We start from the raw sequence: 22,513 nt of genomic DNA, 5'->3' as shown, positions 1-22,513 counted from the left end.
GTGAGACATGTATTATGTCTCGTGCGTGAGAGTGAAAGAGAGAACAACTGTATTGGTGATAATGCGTTAGTAAGTAGGTATGTATTCATTACGCTGTTTTTTAGTGCAATGATGTTGGCGTATGCCGCGTCTACTAGTATAATAGAGTCATTGGTTAAAATACTATTTAAAACGATAGACATTAAGTTCAAAATCCTTTCACCTAACATAATTTAACCCACAATTTCAAGCCAAGTTTTCAGTTTTGATAAGTGTACAAAGGCTTGTAAAATTAACACGATCCGACTAACTCATAGAAACGGCTTTGATGAAACTAGGTACCTACTACGCAATAGGCGTTTGTGAATACAGAAGTGCTGCAAATTGAGTTGTTTGCTCATTGCGAGTCTTGATGCACTTTAATTGAAATACAATCATCGATGAACATTTATTTAACATGATATTTATAGAGAAAATACTTGCTATCCGAACATATTTGAGAGGATTTGTACCTTATCTAACCAGAGTTCGCTATTTCAACATATTCGGAAGGATGTTATTGTATTTCTTATATTTTTAGAGGCACAGTCTCCTCTAGTATTTGTTTTTTCCAAAGAGAAAGTGGAAGTACGGATGAAGTGTGAAGCTAATACTTTTTTTTTTCAAGTGGGGAAATCTTGCCTAAGATACCCACGGCTCCCGGGGAAGGAGCCGTGGGTTATGTCGGATTCCTACCGACTAAAACCCCACCGTGTACCAACGCGCTGCTTTAGACGGGATGCGGGTACACATATTCGCAATCTTCCGCATGTCCCGACTCCCGCCCAGCAGTTGCCCGTTTCCAGGCCCTCCGCCACTTGCCCGTTTCCAGGCCCTCCACCAAAGCTACAAAGCTATTTGGTGAAGCTAATACCTACATCAACTTATGATATACCTTCTACTAATATAAAGACGTTAAAATACAGGGTAGTACCTACTACAGAGCATCAACACAGTCTCTTTCTAATATAGTTCTTTTCTCTCCAAAAGTATAATATTAAAATCATCAACTTTGTAATATATTTCAATACTTTACAAGGTTTGGAATAAGTAAATTTCACATCTTTTTCTTGCAAAATAATAGCAGTATGAAGAAAAGAGATGCCTACATTTTTCATAAGATTTTCTTTTCCACTTTCTTCTGTTTCTAGCTTTTAACGTTTTCTAATTATATTGAGGCCTCTATCCCAATATATAACTCTCTAATTATATAGAGACTACCTAATTCATTAAGAAGTAATATATTAGTGACTAACAGTACTAATTGGACCCTAAACAGAGCATAATGAAGTATCATCCGGCAAACCGGGGCTTATTCGATAAACTACGCCAATTGCGTCGCGACACTGCGTCCGCAATATAATTGATTATAATTGCCATTTGTAAGGGAATAAAGGATACGTAATGTATTAATTGGAAGCTCTGTGGATACTTAACTCTGTGTAAAATGTTGCGTTAGATGTTTCGATTCTTTGGATGTTTGGAATGAGGAGTGTATTCTGAAGAACTAATGTGATGTAAGTCGTAATACGTATAGTTTTTTTTTTATTTTACACATACCTATAATGAAACAGATTAACAATAGGTACTTTTTTTATACGCATTCAGGATTCACTTATAAAATTTAACAAAAATGTTAATTAGGTAGGTACTCTCGGCAAATTCTATAATATTGATCAAACAATAAACGCAATTACAATAATTTGAACTTCCATAAAACAAATATCGAAATACAATATAAATATTTAAAATAATACAGTAATTGTACAGTTGTAAACCGATTAAAGGCCACAGAGACCCGTTTGCGCAAATGATGACTGACAGTTCGGTAGGGTCACCGCGAAGTATCCGCTAATATATTTATAGCATTCTTTTTGGACAGTTACAAGTTAATTTTATTATTTTTAGTGAATTACAAAAAAGTGAAATTCAATTTCGCCCGCTCTATTGACATTGAATTCTGTATATCGAAAAAAGAAAAAAAATAGAACGTTCGATATTCTAAATTTGATTTAAGAAAAAAGATTTACCTTATTTTGTTATTTTATTTCATTTGAGCGCGAGCGCTTAGTTTTTAGACTTAATAATAGAAATAAAATGAAGTGTGTGTGTGTGTTAGTCCAGCTTGGTTTGCAAGAAAAGATATGTTTAGTTATTACCAATCTCTTTTATAGAGTAATATTAAACACTAAAAAGGTCCTGACTGTGGTAAGTTGAACAAAATTTTAAAACCGATTCTTGCTGATTGCTATTCGATCGGATTCGATTGAAACATTATTAATAGTTAATATAAAAGCTCAATTGATCTCCATTACACTTTATATAAAAGTCCGATATTAAATGAACGGGCCGTTGAGGCATTGTGATTAAATATTATTGTTTAGAAGCGGGCTTCATCGTAAAATAATTTGTATCAATTTGAATCATGGATTTAAATGTTATTGATACGAATTACTGTTATTGTGGCATGTTTTTAATGTATTTTGATTTATAAGGAATGTTCCTTTCATATTAAAATATCTTAAAACGAAACATCTAATGTAGCTGGAAAATATTTGCTTGGATTTTTCATTTATGTTGAAAATAATGAAATAAATGAATAACATTAACATTAATTCCTAAATCATAATGGGTTTTTATACAGATATTGTAACAGATAAATTTCTTGATTTTGTCTTCTAGATCATTTCTTATTTTGTCCACTAACAAAAATACCGAAGGTGTAGGCTAAAAACTAATATATATAATATATATATTATTATAATATAACAGATGTATTCATAATAATAAAAACTTCATAAAATATCTTCCACATACGTTCTGAGAAATTCTTACTAACTTATATTAAAATTGTATCAATTACTTTTATCATTCCTTTCCTTCCATTCCTTATCCAAACATATTCAAAATATTACTACCTATATCGAAAGTACAGATTTCTCGGAAAATTAATTTAAAATAACGAAATTGTCAAAGAAATATTCCACAAAAAATGAAAATGCAATCATCTCTACGTTCGCGATCAAACATCGAGTCTCGATATTGAGCAAATACAATTTACTTGCTAAATTATATTTGTATCGCTTAATGCCAATGCGACTCCAACCAATTGGATTAATTTCAATCAACTCCGCTAATTATACCAATGCTTTCATGTTGTTTTAATTAAGTTTATAATGTTGATAATTCGTTTTATTCACATTCAAAAACAATGTTAGTAGGTTGAACAAGAAAATTCTTAAAACCTTTTAAATTCTAATTACTAAAAATTAACGTCATTTATTAAACGTTTTAATTTATGAAAGTATTTTACTAATAAATGAAAGTTAAATTGAAAATTTTCATAAATTATACGCGTTTTTTCATCAATTCAAATTAAGAACACCGAAATTCGGATACCCAAGAAGCTTATATCTAATACACTGGAGATTGCACTATGACCATTAACTTGTCACAAGAAAATATAACCTTGAATGACGTCAGTGTTGTTTTTTGTCTCTTTCTGTGGGTGACCACACTGGTTTGTATATTCAAGATTTTTCGAAATAAAAAAAACTAAAAATCATGGTCTATAAATAATAACGACATATATTTTTAACAGTATTTAATATTTATATTATAATATTACTGGTCAACTTACATGAATAATTATCATCTTTATAGGTACATACCATTTTAATTGGTAGAGAATGATAGTTTTAAATAACGCTTGATAACTTTTGATCTCATACTACGATTTTTTAATTAAAATGAGTGCTACATACATTAAAACATCGTTTTGGTTACTCAATCTTCAGTCTAAAACTTTTCAATATTCCAAAGGGAGAGTTGCATCGCTAGTGTTGATGTGTGGTAACGATATTACAGTTCTCAGAAATTCGTATGTCTTTCAGGAGCTGTACTTACGGTTACTAATGGTTTCATGGTGGTTAATTATAATATATAGGTATAATTAAAATTACTTTATCAGTTGAGACGCAGTAACAAGAATGTGGTAAATAAAAAGGTATAGCACTTTTCAAAAGGTATTTTTTTTCTGGACCGTAATCCTCAGGCTTAAAATGCAAAACGCATATTCTGGCATGTTGATAAATTTTACCCTTGATAGGCACTATGGACAGCCATTTATTTCTTTTTATTTCATTTTTGGAAAGCTGAAATACGTAAAACAAAAAAATATTAGGATAAAAAGTATAAATTTCAATGTAAAAAAGAACAAACCACAATATGTGAGTGCAATACCGATGTCGTGTGTTGTTTCATTACTAGTATAAAATTTTTTAAAATGGTGTTCTAAATGTTCATCATAATATTGTTTAGCAATATATTATCGTCGCTATCCGTAAAAACCCATCATCATGGTTACCTTACTTGTTAAATTTGTTTGTTGAAAACTTGTTGAAAAATGATGAAAGTATTAGGAAAAGAACTTATTTAACATGATTGCTTAGTAAAATGATGATAAATTTGACGATTTTTGCCATTAAAATGATTCTAAACAGGTAAATGCATGAGTATTGAGGAATATTGTAAACAACGTAAATATACACTTGCCTGTGAAATTATAGGCCAGAATTTGGTGTCCAAAAACTTCTGCAATTTTTCACAATGCAATACATTATTAATATTCGGAAAATATTTATTAAATACGCAACAATATTAACTTAAATATTCGAAGCGACGCAATTTTTTTGACACTTATGCCATATTGTCAAAGTGAGAGTTGCTACAATTTTATTAAGGTAACTACCCATAATCAGGGAATATCGCTTTTTAATAATTGGTTCAGATACTTATTTTATTTAGCATAAATAATAATTGTCTCATCCAACAATGCTTCTGAATGACGTTGTTGGCAATTTATCAACAAACTCATGTACAAAAACTAACCTTTTGCACAGAATATTACAGCATACATAGTAGCCTTGGGAAAACTTCGTATTAACAGTGGCAATACCAAGTTAGGTGTGAAAGTGATAGAAAACAACAATTTTCTTGTTACACGTCAAATGTTCATACCGAAATCTCCAGTGTATAAGATATAAGCTTCTTGCGGATACCAAATTAATTGTTCCCACAGCTAACGTGCCAGTCTGGTTCTTTTTATAAAAATGGCGACGATAATCTCGCCTATAGTGCCATAGGCACAATACTCTTTAGTTTATGGTCCTTTTAGCGAACACACCATAGTCAATGGAATGTTTATTATTTAATGAACTAAGTGGCTGAATAGGTATGATTTTATCGCGGTTTGAATTAAGCGGTGGTAAAAGGGTAGGAAGGTAATGCATAAGATAAGGCTTAATGGATATGGAATTAAAGGAATAATTTGAAGATCTAAGATTTACATGATAATAAGCGAAATAAAAATGACAGGTTCAATGAATTTTTTAATGTTTTATTTACGGTTAAAGCTATTTATTTCTCAAAAGCATTACAATTAGGTAGAACCACTTACCAAGAAATACAATAATTTGTAATAAATGTAGGTAATTATATTGAATCGCTAAGAGCCATTGCAAATGACGAAAATATCTGCAAACAATGAAAGAAAAAAATTAATTAAGGAATTACTTCAAGTCGTACCGCTTACAAGTTTTAAGCTTTATTTGTTTTAAATGTATGATAAAATCTCTTCAATTCATTATTTATTGACATCGCATATAATCTGTTTCATCAACGTCAAACAATATAATCTATGCGTTTTGGCGCGCGAAAAAAGCGCGAACTCCCAATACTGACAACATTAGCGTAATGCAATTTTGTATCAAGGTTGGTGCAGTCGGATACCGTCGGTGGGTGTAATATAATGGGCAATAATACAAATGGGATTAACGGTTCGGGCCCCACGCGCGCAGACAGGACGAACCAATACACCGCGCACTGTGCTATGATGGACATATTTATAGGATAAAAAATATACATTTTTATAGTGGTAAGCGTCTGGATATGTATTCGTATGTTTATGTTTTATACGGACAAATTTGAGGTAAATTAATTGAATGATTTTGCCTATCTTTTTATTAATTGAATGTTTATGCCTATCTTTTATAAGTAGTTGCAATTTGGCATCTTGATATTGACATGCATATTACATAAAATGACGTATAAGTAATCTAAAGAGGCATGAAAGACGGAAAAAACATTCATATTTTAATGGTGTAAAACGTGAGCTTAGAAGATATGTAAGTAGAGGTAGTGACAGGAAAAACATTTGCTCAAAAATACAGAAAACAGGAAAGATAATTATGTACTTAATAATAGAAACTAAATAAAAAGCTAGTATGGAGTGGAACTAGTACCTTAGCATTAGCATATTATATTGTCATGCATACCTATGTATAATATTCGACATAATTCGCCTAACCTAATTTAAATGACATAGGTACTTACAAGTCTATATTTGTCATGTCTGTATTTATTTTATAAATCCAGTTAGACAATAGCTTCACATCCTTAGTCACTTATCATGTACTATTCTTACAATAAAATTAATACAATAAAACTACAATTATTTGTTACTAGAGGTCCACCCCGGCTTCGCCCGTGGTACCTACATATTTCGCAATAAAAAGTAGCCTATGTCCTTTCTCGGGTATCAAAATATCTCCATACCAAATTTCATGCAAATTGGTTCAGTAGTTTAGGCGTGATTGAGTAACAGACAGACAGACAGAGTTACTTTCGCATTTATAATATTAGTATGGATGTCTACATGTGAATTGTGAGCCCACTGTGCAGTGACGTCAGCGGCATCGAATGCGCCCGCGCTCGATTCATAGCTCCATTAATGTCTTACACGAACGATTCGCACGTGGGTCACTGCTAATATGTGCAATTGAATTTCATTGCCATTTTCCTCTTTTAAATAAAGTTATGTCGCCAAACGTATTGGAATGCCGCCGCCTACACAGGTCGCAGTGTGCACTTCCTAAGTGTTTAAGCTGTAGGTGTACACGTGCAAAAAATATAGATAAAGGTATATTCAAATATATTTTTGGTTTGTATTTTAAATTATATTTTAAATATTTTATTTAAGATAAATAAAAATAAAACATTAAAATTTATATTTAATTTACATTTTACATTAAATAAAACATTTTTATTTCTATTATTTTCAATTTAATGTGCATATTTGTTATCTGATATCATTGAAACATAATATTATCATGCTTCGGGTTAACATAATATTATTTATCGAGTTCTTTTCAAATGTTAAAGTTGGAAATGGAAGTTATTTCTTAGTCACGTCACAACGATTGAACTATAAATTACGATGCACCAATTTTATTTAGCGCGGAAACAATTTGCTCTATCTATTGAAATATAGAGATTTCTTTACCCTTGTACAAAGATTTGCCACAAGAACGAAGCTGCTTACTGAATTAGTATGCACCTATATTTAAATCTATTAATCTACTTATTATTTTTTCATCACAAACATTAAAATTTTGTTTATTTGAGAAACTGTAACATATGTAGTTTCTCAAATAAACAACGGATGTTTCCCATCCATGACGTTGAGTGGTCTTGATAGTGCATACTAAATCAATTAATTTCGATAGGAAGATTGCATTGCATAGGTGCCGCTGGAGTGTTGTTCAATAATGTGTGATGTAGATACTTCTAGAAGATTGAAGATTTAGTTTTATTTTTGGGTGGTTACTTTAGAGGGAGACAATTTAAAGAATATTCAGAGTGGACATACCTAAGTTTAACTCGAAATTATGAATTAGTTGACAGTCACAGTAGAAGTTAAATCACTCTAAAGTATGTTTTATTATTTTTTTACTATGTAGTAAATTTCCATTGCTGTAGTTGCAGACCATAGAGTTGATACTATGATGATGAAAGTGAATCCTTATCTAGTAAGAACGTCAGTTGGAAGTAAAATTAATATTATGGTTTTTATCGACTTCGATTTATCGAATATCTATAACATGTAATATCTTTAAGTACCTATAGAAAATATAAGTACATACATTTTTTTATATTTTCAATTCCTTTTAATAGGCTAATGCGAACAATGCCTAGGAATATAAACTAGGCACGATATTAAAGTCTAAAGACTGCAAAATTGCATACGAAACCTTGACGCTAAACTTAACAATTATACCCACAATGCAATTGCAAACAATACACGAATTAAATAGCTAGATACGATCCATGATCACTAGATCTTAGCCGACGAATCGCGATCAAACGATTGATCTCATTTAGGATTCAATGCGCAAGCGTCGGCACTGTCACTGTAATATAATACCACAGATAATATAATACTAGGCACTGTCATTTGTTAGTACGTGTTTATGATAATAGAGGGCGCTATACGCCGCTAATTTATAGGTTATGTTCGTGATGTGTTTTAATTTTTGGTGTGTAATTTAAATTTATTATGAAGCAATGTTTGGTTTGATTGTTTTGCTCTGTTTAGGTATAGTCACGTTCTCATAATAAAGGTATAGGTAAAAGCTTACAAGGTAGAAATGTAGATTTTTAGGGTTACGTACCTCAAAAGGAAAAAACGGAACCCTTATAGGATCACTTTGTTGTCCGTCTGTCCGTCCGTCCGTCCGTCTGTCAAGACCCTTTTTCTCAGGAACGCGTGGAGGTATGAAGCTGAAATTTATATCAATTACTCAGGTCTACTGTCCCTTGAAGCTGTGAAAAATCAAACTTCTAAGCCAACGCAATTAAAAGATACAGCCGTTTATGCCGCAAATTTTCGACACTTGCAAGGGAATCAAAACCTACAGGGTGCTTACCGTGAACTCAGAATCTTGAAATTTGGTACGAAGCAACGTCTTATAGCATAGATAAAGGAAAAATTACGAAAACCATAAATTGTACTTTGTAAACCTTGCAGGTTTGTACGGAACCCTCGGTGCGCGAGTCCGACTCGCACTTGGCCGGTTTTATTTTAAAGTAAGCAAATTACGTTAAAGTGCCTGTAATAATCATTAACTAAAAGGGCATTTGCCTATAGTGCCTCACCAGACCACTAATTTTTAAGTCTAGACCGGAGATCTAATCCTTAAATACCGACTTACCTACTATATTGTAAAAACAATGATTTGTCGAGATATTTATGAACTCAATCTACCAAAGAGATAATAATAACTAAGTGATTCTACCTTAGGTCTCTACCAAAGAGGTCATGCCTAACATATAGTTTTTAATTATGACCTCAAGTAACTCTACTACAGAGTTCGTATACATTATTGCTTTAATTAGCATCAAAGAGGTCGTATATAAATATTTTTTTGTTCCAGCTGGCGAGCGGAGGCGGCGGTGGCCGGGGGCTGTTCTGCTACCACTGCCCGCCGAGCCTCCCGCCCCACCAGCATCGGCTTCCAACCCTGGAGTACCCGTTCACGGCTTCACATCCTTGTAAGTTATGTGTAGTATACTAGCTGTGTTCCGCGGTTTTACTTGCCGTCAAACTACAAAAGATATGTGAGCATATTTTTTTTTTAATCTGGGTTTTCTAATAATTTCATTAAAATCAAACTTATGCCATGAAGACGTAACCGATAGACTGTTGTCTGACATTTACAATAATAGAATGTATTTAGAATTTAGTAACTATAGGTAGTGTTTTATACCTACCTAATGTCCGATTATTTGAAAATAATCAAGCAATAATTAGACAGGATTTATGAAAATGTTTATGAATAGAATATTGTAAAGCTTGATCTATCACTGCAAAAAATAGAGCAAAAAGTGTCAAACTGTTTAAATTAACTGTAAATTGGTACTTATTAGGTGTCTAGAATCTAGATAATCGCTAATTTTCTTGTTGAACAGGCCCGCTAATTTAATTTCCAACTAACTACAAAATTATAACCGTACAAACATTAAATAATCACTTATCACTTCCAAAACACTATCTAGTTATTCTAGAAGTTTCTAATTCCGTAACCATATAAAGTAGCCGGCTAGAGCAAACTTCACTAACAGAATTCCAAGAGCTAACTACATTACTCCCAGTTAAACCGTGTTTCGATTGCTAACTCGATTGCGATCTTATCTCGATGGTATCTCGATTATGGAAATCGATGGGAGTGTCCTGATTTTGTTGTAATTGTTTTTTATTATTAGAAATCGTCATTATATCTACAATATATACCATCTATCCTAGGTTAAGTCTCAATTTGTAATAAATCTTGAGCAATAAAGCATAAATAAATAAATAAATTATAAGGGAGCGTTAGTCTGAAAATTAAATGTAGATGATTGAGTCGAATTGTTTAAATATTAATTACATAATAGCACCATACTTTTTACAGCACATAATTCCATACCTATCTTTAACTATATAAAAATAAGTCGGGTTTTCCTTCCTGACGCTATAACTCCAGAACGCACGAACCGATTTCCACGGTTTTGCATTCGTTGGAAAGGTCGCGGGCTCCGTGAGGTTTATAGCAAAGAAAAGGGGTCTTTGGTGGCGAAACGGAGTTCGACGGGTTTGCTAGTGTTAATATAAATATACACAAATTAAAAAAGTCTACACAATATCAATTTACATTTCGCATCAAACCCTACAGTACATTCTCTTATTGTAGATAAACTATCACAGACCTAGAAACGACGAAATATTTTCAACCACCATATCAGTTACAAGCAGACCGCTAAAATGACACTTAAAATCAGTTTCTTATCACATCGTCCGAAGGGTGGTAATGTGATAATGAATAGACGGCAGGGTGGGTCGGGGTGATGGGCGGGGCTCGGATCCCTCGGGATTGGTCGCCTGGAGCGCCATCTATTATTCATAAAATAGTTTTTGAGTCGCGCCAATGTAACTCGGTTACGGACAAACTTAATAAGGATCATTTCACTTTACATTACGCCCGGTTTTTTATGATCAAAGGTGAATTAGGTTTTTAAGGTAATGAAGGGCTTGCTAATGCGTAATTGGTAAAAAGTTAGTTAGTGAAGTTATGGTGGGTTGGAAATATTCATGATAATATATTTGTGCATAATATTTTTTTATAATATACCTACCGACCTTCATGTTTTATTTAATTTCTATTAGGATACACTTATTACATAAGTTTGATATAAAGAGATATTATAAAAATTCTACTAAGCTTGGATTTTCATAGAATAAACGAATAAAAGTCAATGAGTCAGAGAAGGTCCTGGAAATACTGCAAATTAAACATTGATCACTGAACTTGAACTTGAAATTTAATTCAAACTGAAATATTTGAATTAACTTTATCCAGTATCGACTATATTATCGTAAAGATTGAACATCACAGCAACTAATAGTAAACGGCAACACTAAAATCATAATGCAGTCGAAACTAGCCGTTTAAACTTTTTCTCGCTGCACTTAAGCCGACCGCTTCCTGCGGACGCTGAATACTTTTTAATTTCCGCCGCCGAGGGATTTTTCTACAGCCTTGATGAACACTCAATTATTAATATTCAATTATTGTATATTTATAATGCTAAGTAATCTGCGGCTTAGGCAATAAACTGTTAAAATGAAAGTTGCGTTGAGCTACGGATCAAATTTTAAATGTCTATTTTAAATTCGCAATATTCGCTTTACTTATTCAGTTTGTTGTTATTGAATCATGCAATGGCCAATTTCGGGCAAATATTTATGAATTGAATCTAAAAATCTATTCTGAATTTTTCGATATTCCTAAAATCCAAATGAAAATTTTGTGTTCGTCAGTCGGTTCGTCAGTCGGATAACATTATGAAGAATTGTGAGGCGGAAAAGTGATGAGTTGTGAATACAATTCATCAGTTCATCACTATTTGTCTAATTAATTAAAGAGCAATACCAAAGTATTAATTACATTAAAAGTCAGTATTTGCCTAATTGAAAAATCTTATATATAAAATTCTCGTGTCACAATGTTAGTCTGCATACTCCTCCGAAACGGGTGGACCGATTCTCATGAAATTTTCTGTGCATATCGGGTAAGTCTGAGAATCGGCCAACATCTATTTTTCATATGTACCACGGGCGAAGCCGGGGCGGACCGCTAGTTAACTTATAAAGTTTTCCAATTTCAAACGGTGACATTTATAAATTTTCATACAAACGGAGAATTCTACTTATAATTTTTCTTGTGACTATATGTACTTATTTCGCTAAGTTAGAGAACTATTATTATCTGTGGTTATCATTATATGTCTTATTTATATCCAGTACACAATTAATCAATTGAATTAACTGGATTGGCTCAAAAGCTCGATAAACAGAATCGCGGCGATACAAATTGTTTCAATTAAGTCATCCCATTAGTCGGCGGCATTTTCCGCTCTTTGCTTTGATCTGTGCTTGTTGATACAAAGTCCAATTATTGTTTCATTTTCATTATTTTTTTTAATTTGTGGTTACGTTATTATTGATGAGTTTTAATGTTTTCCCAGGTACCTATAGTACAACTTGTTAATTTAGTGTGGGTGCTTTTCTGTCATTATTTCTCAATTCATATTTCATGTGAACTTAGTTTTTATTATTATTAGTGTAGTATCTATTACTATGTATCTATGTATCTATGTATCTATTACTATGTATCTATTACTAGTAGAAGTTATTATTACTAGTAGATTGAATTCATTCAGAGCACCTAATTATACCGGACTTGAATTATTTAAACAACTTTTTAGTAGATATTTTATAGCCAATTTTTTCTCAAACCATAATACCAAACCCTACTACCAAATAAAGTTCCAATTTGTCATCCATGTAGGGCGCTAAAGACCCATTCGTAATAAATGTAACGTCATTATTGTCGAAGACAGCTGTAATCCCGAACGTTGAGGGCAATTCCGTCCCGTAATGTCCGGGATGACATTACGACGAATAGAAGCCAAGACACCCTAGCGTTTGTCATTGATTCTATTGAGTGACCATGATGTTTGGAAATGATGAATTGTTTAATTTTTATGTGTTTGAATTTAAGGTTATCTAAAGAAGCTTTAAAAGGTACGATTCTTTCGTATTCTTTTACAAGAGTTAATACGTTTAAGGGAAATAATATTGTGAATCGAATTTAAAACGTAAATAATTTGTATAATTATGTATTCCAACATTATAATCATAACATGTTTTGAATTATATTTCTAGAGACTAGAAGAAAGAGAGAAGATATGTTAAATCTTTTTTCCTACTTAAAAACTGTAGCATATTGTATAACGCCATGAAGACAGAACAAATGTTCTACTATATGGGGGAAAATACTATTTATTATACCTTTAATACCTATCCAACCATTGTCCATACAAAATTTATGATCTATTTATAATAACACCACACAAAACAACAAACACATAAAGCAATGCAGATATTAAAACGGCGTTTACTCGAGTGGTTTAACACAAGCCCATAAAGCAAGACATGTTCACCCTACGGGGGTGCCTCATCAATTCCCATAGACTGTTCAAATAGAAATATATATAATAATGTCTTTTAGGGCGGCGATTTAGCACTCGAAGCTAATGGGCTGATGTATCCGGACCCACTGTTATTTTATTGCCACCCTAGTTTCGCTTTGATATTTTAATATCGCTTTTAATATCGCGTTTTTTGCGTTTTGTATTAATGGTTTAATGGTTTTAATGATGTTGTAATAGGTTTGTATATTTTACTTCTAAATTAATTAAAAAAAGGAGGTGTTTGAAGATTTTAGTCATTATATTTAGTATTAAATGCACACAACATTAGTATATAGCCTACTATTGGAAAAAAAGTATGTTTGTTTTTTTCTTCTACATCAAATATTCGTATAAATTAATTCTAGCCGGCAAATATTAGTTCGATAGAGTTTACATTTAGAAACGTAGCCTGTAGGTACGATCAAATCGTTTAAGATCAAATTAATGTTGTTAAACTATGAAGTTAATGATAATTTAATTATAGAAACTTGAAGATAACAAAGCATCCCCAAGTAATTAATAAACGGCGTAATGCTTGCGCAGCTATAAACGGCTACTTTACACTATATTATTCTTGGTATAAAACGATATCGATCCTTTGATACGTCAATACTCAATATATTACCTACCTATAATATATGTACATGTTTTAAAATCTTATACTCAACGAAACATTAATAGTAATATACAATAGTTATAATGTTTGTATGTCCGCAGACACAAGCTATTCGTATCACCCGGCGATACACGATGACACCTTCGTGCGACGGAAACAGAGGCGCAATAGGACCACCTTTACTTTGCAGCAGGTGAGGTTTATATTTATTTTAATGTTTTTATTGAGTGGAATTTCTTAATGATTGTGGGTTAAACATTAAGTAAAACATAAGAACATTTGTGACGAGCACACGTGTCAGAAGTGAAACTTCTTTGGCAAGATTGATAAAGAAAGGAAATTTATTAAAATTGATAGGGTATTAATTCTATTGGGATTCTTAACGTTACATTTACCTTCGACCAATGTGATGGTCCACGATGGTGGATCCATTTCATATATACTTACATAGACATTTGTAGTTTCGCAACGCTGCTCCTATAAGCGACACCTACTACGAGGAAAATAAATATTGATTTGCCAAATGTTAAACCTCGAACAAGATAACTTGACTCGTTATTCTTAAACACGTCATACCTAATTAATCATATTCAATTTAGTTCCAACATATTGATTGAGAGATTCATAACTACAACAGGAAAAAGGCAAGCTTTCGAGAAAGTTCGATTCTCGGTCGTAGCCAACAAATTTTCTAAAACCTTTAAAAAACGGTTCTATTTCTTTTTAAAATTAACGAATGTTTTTTAACAATAAATATTGCTATCTTCTCTATTTAAAGTATACTTGACTAATTATCCTCCAGGGCCTACAAAAAATTTCCATCCCGTATATCAATTGCCGTAGGCGATAACATCTCTTTTTGTGATAATAATTGTTGTATTACATATTCTTATTTTGGTACAATAAAAATAAATAAATATGTTTGTTAACAGTTGGAAGAACTGGAGACGGCGTTTGCGCAGACACACTATCCAGATGTGTTCACGCGAGAGGATCTAGCTCTGAAGATCAACCTCACAGAGGCAAGGGTGCAGGTATGTCCATTGTCCGTATTAAATAGCGAAAACACTAGACCTAAACATTCCCATTTGATATGAAGATTATTATGAAGATCATAATCTTTCGTCTAAGTTACATTTCATAAAATACCTATAGGTACCTAATTCATAATTTTACAAGTTTATATTTCATAAAGTTTTGTTAAAATTTATCAGGATTAGAATATGTACAGGGTACAACCAAATTATATACCTACAGACATAAGAAAGTCAAATTTATTAGGACTGCGGTATGGTTTAGGCAGTTTATTCTGTTACTTTATCTGATACGCCGCGGCGTAGAGACATGGCTGTAAACTGAATATTTTATTAATCTCAGGAAATAGGTACGTCAACGTTTTCAATAAAAAATTCTTATGAAATAATGACTTTTTCAATTACTAAGATTTTTTACCGTATTTTTTACTATCTTTGTAATATAATATACCTCAAGATTAATGAATTGGTAATTATTACAGAATTGCTTCCAAATAAACCAACCATTTCGTTTCAAAACAATATTAAAAACAAAATCAATAGTAATTATCCTTATCCATACTTTATAACGCTTCAAATTTTTCTTGAACACGTACACAACAGAATCCTTTATAACCCTTAATAATTCCACATCCCAAGCCACTGTTTAAACCTAAACATTCCCAAACAAGGCAGAATAAGCAAGCAATGTCGCATTATTTAACTTAACATCTTAGTCACGCGGTACGCTAAATTATGTACTTTTATGTACCACGTAGTTTGTAGTAACCGAGTACCGACTGAGGCGTGTAACGTCTTGCGCTGTTTTAGGCAAATTGCTCGCAGGATGTTTTATTTATATGGAGGTAGATATCTCGATTCCGACGTCGAAACACGCATCGCTGAAATTTATCTAGCAGTACTGTCGTGCACATTTTATGGGTGACTATCGTGAAATATGGCTTAGGTAACTGGTAAGGTTATGCTTTGGAGTTTATCAATTGTGACTGGGTATATGACAAATCTAGAGTTGCGGTAATTTTACATACTTTCAAGATTATACACACGTTTTTAATATTTAAGATGGTAAAAAATATGTAAAAATTAAAGAACTCTGAGTTTCTGTTATTAGTTAGAGAAATTGTGTTTTTTTTTTGTAATGTTTTTCGTGAACTATTAAGAACAGAATAAAACTACGTAACGTCGTCAGCATTTTACTATTTATATTGCACGCCTCATAAGCGAAGCGTTGAGGTGGGTACTACTGTCACTTCGCGCAAAACATCTGATTTTTCAAACTTAAAATGTCTTTATGTATCATACATTGCACTTGTAAGATAATACATACACACACATATTAAGAAATAACACTATTTTTAACGTTCATGATATTTTTGATGTCATTTTTGTTATTTAAACTAGTTAAAAAACAGTTTAAAAAAGTTCTGTCTTGGACGTCCGTGTGTCTGTATGTGCGGATCCTTTTTCTTGTTAACACGATAGCGACCGAAATACTTTAGTAATCGAGTCTTTTTTTTTCTCTTACGCTTGAGTATGCTCAGGAATAGAACCCTTTCATTTTTCAGGGTCTGATTCGATGTGGTTTAATTGTTATTAAATAAACAAAAATAATAATTAATAAATATTTATTAAAAAAAATTATGAGGCGTGCACTTTTGGATTTTCCAAATTATTTTTTGATTTGTATTAAATCTTTATTAAATATCTGTCCGTCTTTTAAATCTATTAGTTAGTTTTTAATAAGACTCTGTCTGCGAAATAACTGACTGGCACTTGGCAGCTACTTTACCGATTAGTTCTTCAAATATTTTTAACCAAATTTACTTGTAATCACCATTAGGTGTATTTCTAAATTTATATCTGAATTCTGACACGATCGATACAGCACAATTAAACTACTAAAACTTTTAAGGCAATTTCATATCATCCACAAAAACACACGTCAATCCAACACGGGTACGGATGCACTCAGCGAAACTAACAGTCGAGTCAATATCGAATTTTACGTCGATCATACGTGGCTTCCATTAGTTAACTAGTATTGTCAAAATACAGTTCCCATCGAACCAGTCCAAGTGTCCAGTTAGATTAGGTCCTCAGTTTGATTGGTGTGTCCTGTTATCGTATGGGCGAGGGAAACGAGGCGGGTCAAGTTATACTGGTCGCCCGTAACGCGTTTAAGTCGCTCATCTCGAAATGGTATTACGGTATGTTATCCTCGACCCGTGGTAGGGCTGTCAATGTTTGAGGCAGTTTTGTGCACATGTTAGAGTCAAAGTTTAAAATTTTCGTCAGTTTTTGTCGACTGTAGTTTGTTACTAGTAATAGGTACTTATATTTTCAGTTTCAACTTACTTTCTGATATCTTTTGTCTTCAAAGCAATTAAAGTGGTTTAAAATAGTTATAAATCCATACCTCAATTAAGTACTGCAGTATCAAATTCATTTTAAATACTGTACAGTTCATCAGGTAGGCATTTTTTTAAATGATTAACCAGCATTTCACTCATGATTTTTGTTACAATAAAAAAAACATTTTTCATCGAGCTGACAACCCTACAGCAACCCCCTTTGCCCGCTCTCCCCGTGCGAGTGGTATTAAGGGGTGTCGCACGATGAGTTAGTTAGCCAAAGTGAAGTTGAGGTAAGCCGTTTAACTTGGACACTATGTCGGATGATTCTTATTTTGCGGTTTGTGCTGTTTGTATTTTGAGAGAGGTAATTTTGTGTTTATGTCTAAATAGCTTTATATTTTCATATTATAATATGGCAATTTTCAAATAGGAGTTCTAATGTGAAATAGTAGGTATTTGAATCTTCTTCGCTTTAAACTTAATGTTGTCTTTTTCAAAAGGCTTTGACAAATGAATTTTGACGACGCGGTTGGCGCAGTGGTAAAGTAACTGCCTACTGAGCCGACGGTCCCGGGTTCGATCCCCGGTCAGGGCAAATATTTGTGTGATGAACTCAATTATTTGTTCTTGGGTCTGGGTGTTATTATCTATATATGTATTTATCAAATATTATATTTATCGTCGCCTAGTACCCACAACACAAGCCTTAATTGAGCTTACTGTGGGACTAGGTCGATTTGTGTAATAATGTCCTATAATATTTATTTATTTATTTATTTATTTATTTAATGAATGAGTTTTATATCGCGATTGTTAATATTACTGACTGATATTTTTATAAAGCCTTTAGAACCAAGAACTGTTTCAATTAAAATATTGCAACTTTTTACGAATTTTGCAAACGAGATTTCTAACACAATTTTATGGATGTATAACAATTGATATCGGAATTTTCGCTGTCATTTCAATTTAATTCTAGTCTATGAAAATCCCATGAAAACAAATAAAACGTAACAACCGATAGCCCTGTAACATGGCTGTAATATAATTGAGTCGGCTTTCAATTTGATTCGCATCCTCGTCGTACGGAGTGTCGGTGATAATTCGCCCGAAAAAATATAAAAACACGGGAGCGGCGGCCATATTGAATTACCTGCCCGCTTCCCGCTGCCCGCCGCCCACAACCTACGCGTACCGACACATCGACAATGTAAACCAATTTCACCATTATAGCTGATTGGAACTTCATTTAAATGCTCATAAAAATCCTCTTTTAACTATGCATTCTTTTTGTGGCAAGGGTAACGAAGTAGTTATTCAATAAAATGTTTCGATCGATAAACGACAGATATGCACCTATTTTGTTTAATCATAACTCATAAGCTTTGACATATTTTGTAGTAGCGTCTTTGTAATGTCGCGGTTTGAATCTGAAGCCATGGACTTTTCTAACATCATCAGTATTTTCATTTGTAATGCTTCCACGCAATTTTAAAATATTTGCTACGGTGAATAGTAGTCAACTTCATACCTAGACTTTTGATTATCTTACAAGGGGTGAGGTCATGGATGCGTCTTTAAGTTTAAACGGTAAACACCTAACTATAGTTTTATGCCCACAAGTCCAGAACTGCCTTCACAGGCAGCGTGAAGTAGGTACTTATACGATATTATATGTTTGTTGTTTATATATATCGAGTTTGTTTTTCTATTCATTACAATACCTTTTCAAAAGTGCTTTTACCGTTTGTAAGTTGACATCTAATAAATCCGTTATTGCATTCGTCTCTCGTCTTCAAACAACCCCGTCTCTAACGCTCACCCAATTAGCGCTGTAAAGAAACTCAAATTAAAACAGCGTTACACTCAATTCCGTCTCAATGACATTGACACAACACTCAGGCAGAGCCGGGTAAATATACACAGTGAAACAATGGCACTAGAACGTCGACGGCACGTTGATTTCTGCTCAGTGTATACGCTCGCGTAATTGTTATGAAATAATGATGTTGTTTTAATTATGTTAGCGCTCGCGATGGACGTTTGATTACTTTGTTGTATGCTGGAATAAAAGAAACGTATTTTTTTTTAATTTTTAAAAGATCTCAATATGATTACGCAGATACGTTTTTGTTGAAATGAAATGAAATGAAAATTTATTTGTCTACGCATCATGTCGTTGTAGATAGGCTAATCGTGCTAATGTTACGTTTATTATTAACTACTTAATCATTTTCCTGTCTTTCTCATACAAAACACCATATTGTGGAATATGTGGAAATATAAAACCCGTTATTTTATCTGATTCAAGCAATGTGAAATGTCAGTTTGTTAAATAAAATTGAGTACAATATAACTACTATAACAGCAAATTCGTGCGTTTTGACGTGTCACCGAACCACGTGTCCTTTTGACAGCTGTCATCTTGAGTCCCGATAGCGGCGCCATCTATATCAATCATTCGTGGGCAAATCCGATTGGGGGAGAAATGAAGTGTTACTTTAACACACTTTCTATACGAATGCTGTAATATTATTGCATTTTTTTTGTAATTTGAGTGCAGCTATATTTCGATATAACAGTAGGTACCTATATTATCATAGAGAAAAGTTTATTTTAAAATTTATATTATGGATTAGGCGCAATTTAAAAGACAAGAAAAAGATTGAAGTAATAACTTATCCCAGGTATCTTACATTAATTGAGATTAACTTTACGCAAAATAACCATACAAACTTACGTATAATTAATTAATAAACATATTTGAAAGGTAATTAGCGTAAACACGATAAGAACACGTTCCATTTGAGCTGTATTACACTCAACAGAATTTAATTACGTAGCGGTTCTTGCCGTTGAAGAGGTAAAGGAAGGATGCGGTATCTTTAGTATGCAAGCTTTAAGTGCTATTAGCTAAATGGCCTTAATAGAGAAAGCTTAGTTTAACACGAGCAATTTGATAATTACTGTTAGCGCTACTTGGTTGCTATGTATTTGTGTTTGTTTTTGGACAGATTTTGATAAGGAATGTAGATTACATGTAGGTAGACTGATTAAAATCTGTAAGTAATAAGGACATCAGTATGTTATGGCTTTGCGAGAATTTTTTATAGTATAGTAAATAATTTCGTGGATGATTGCTTATATACCTATCTATTTTGAAAATTCAAAACTACACACGTGTTGAATATTTTTTATTCCTGTTGACAGTTTGTAGCAATAACCTAATGAAAAACGTAAAATTCCCCATTATATAATTATAAACAAATAACTATAATAAATGTAAGCAAAACCTATACTAAAACACATCCGTATATTCCTCTTCGTACGTACATGATAAGCCAAGTTGAGATCAAGTAGATTTGCGTGACGTCACGACTTGCAGACGGGGATCAATTTGCCCCTAATCATGTGATGAAAAACTTAGCGCTCGCTCGCTGATTATTTATTTACGAAGCGTATGAGTTAGCTGTAACTGGCTGTGCTTATAAGTTAGGAGTGAAATCTGATTAGCCGTGGTTTTAATATCGTATGTATACTGCTCAAGTATTCCTATAGATTATGCTTTGAAAAAGTTCGGATGACATGTGATTTTTTGACAATGGTATTTTTAACGGAATGCTTTTCAGGAAAATTAAAGAGTTAATTATTCTTGGAAAGAAAATAAAAAGTTGAGTAATACGGCATACTATACTTCCTATATAAAGCTGTAGACATTTACAATCTTGAAGGTTATCCCATAAGAGAGAGGATAGTCGATGTAGCGTTTGCTACGCCGTAGCAAACATACGACAATTTAGAACTATTCCGTTTTTTCTGCTAATAAAATCTTACCATATTCACAGCATAACACTATTGTATTATAGAGCTCAATTTATAGTACATATCACAAACTAGATTGTCTGCAATTATAATATCACTTTAGCTATGCCGTATAGGTACCTAGTTGCTCTACATGACCGAAATAATCTCTAATCTTACCACATAATATAAAAACAATTACCTTATTTATCCACATAAGCGTGCCACGTCAAAGCATGTTAACTTTAAACTCACAGCGTCAAGCGTGCCATCTTTAAATTCACAGCGTGTCAATTTTAAACTGAGCGTGTCAACTTTAAAGTCGTCGAAGCGTTCGCTTTAATACATTAACCGCGACTCCTACATATGACCTGTCACTTAGTGAGACGCGTTTTGCTTCCGTTTTCTTAATATTTCATATTAGGGTGAACTTTCGCGAGGCTGGTGTTGAAAGGAATAATGTTTTCTTTAAGAAGGTTCCAGTTATATTGTGAAATACTGTAAATACACGTAAATAGTAAATTATTTTGAAATAAGAAATATGTAGGTAGGTACTATAGGTTATAACCTACATGATAAATGCATTTTAAGTATTTTCTAAAACAACATGTAATGTACAAACGGTATAAAGAAATAGCCTGATGGACAGAACGGCCTAAATATTGCCTAGAAATAATATTATACGTAAGCTAACGTCGGTTTGTGGGTTTGCTCTCACGATATTCTGACATACCTACATGCTCATCTAATCGCAATACCACTTTAAACAAACATTTTCACAAATTCAAAAAACACACAAGTTTGCGTGTTTAATAAATACAATTTAAAAGCTCAACTTTTAATACCAAGCAAATCATTCCACCACAATCCATCGCTTCTACACGACACATTATATTTTGCACAAAATTTCATACATTTTATAATCTCATTACCCGCAAAGTATATGGAAGGCTTAACGCTAACTTCGGGGAACTCCCGTATGAGGTTTTTAAACATCACAGCTTCGTGTAATTAGTAGCTGTTGCCAAGTTACTTGACGGCTAATGTCTTCGCGACTTTGCAAGTGAATTACAGCGAAATTGTTTTATGCTACCGTTTAGGCAAGTATGTAACAATTTTATTTCGAAAATATTGTTGATATGTTGCAAAAGTACGAAAAACTTTGAAATGAATTGACTGTGTAGCATTCATATATCAATTACTGTTATATTTATAGAAATAAAATTTTTAAATTTCCATGTTGCTCTCAACTTTAACGTCTTGCAAATATATTTTTTTTT

At 32.8% G+C, this 22,513-nt stretch overlaps 1 protein-coding gene across 1 annotated transcript in view; it reads left to right on the top strand.

Moving 5' to 3' along the window:
* The window catches only part of LOC149481237 (dorsal root ganglia homeobox protein-like), a 60,328-nt gene that overhangs the window by 4,597 nt on the left and 33,218 nt on the right, over positions 1–22,513 (top strand). The window contains exons 3-5 of the mRNA XM_089706116.1: positions 9,291–9,408; positions 14,146–14,237; positions 14,977–15,078. Coding sequence (XP_089562242.1) covers positions 9,291–9,408; positions 14,146–14,237; positions 14,977–15,078 — 312 coding nt within the window. The remainder of the gene's footprint in view (positions 1–9,290; positions 9,409–14,145; positions 14,238–14,976; positions 15,079–22,513) is intronic.

The sequence above is a fragment of the Colias philodice genome, chromosome 17 (genome assembly GCF_061535455.1).
Source record: "Colias philodice isolate Cphi_HAF_F1 chromosome 17, ilColPhil1 Martin Lab GWU primary, whole genome shotgun sequence".
NCBI lineage: Eukaryota > Metazoa > Arthropoda > Insecta > Lepidoptera > Pieridae > Colias > Colias philodice.
This window is presented reverse-complemented; position numbering and strand designations above follow the sequence as displayed.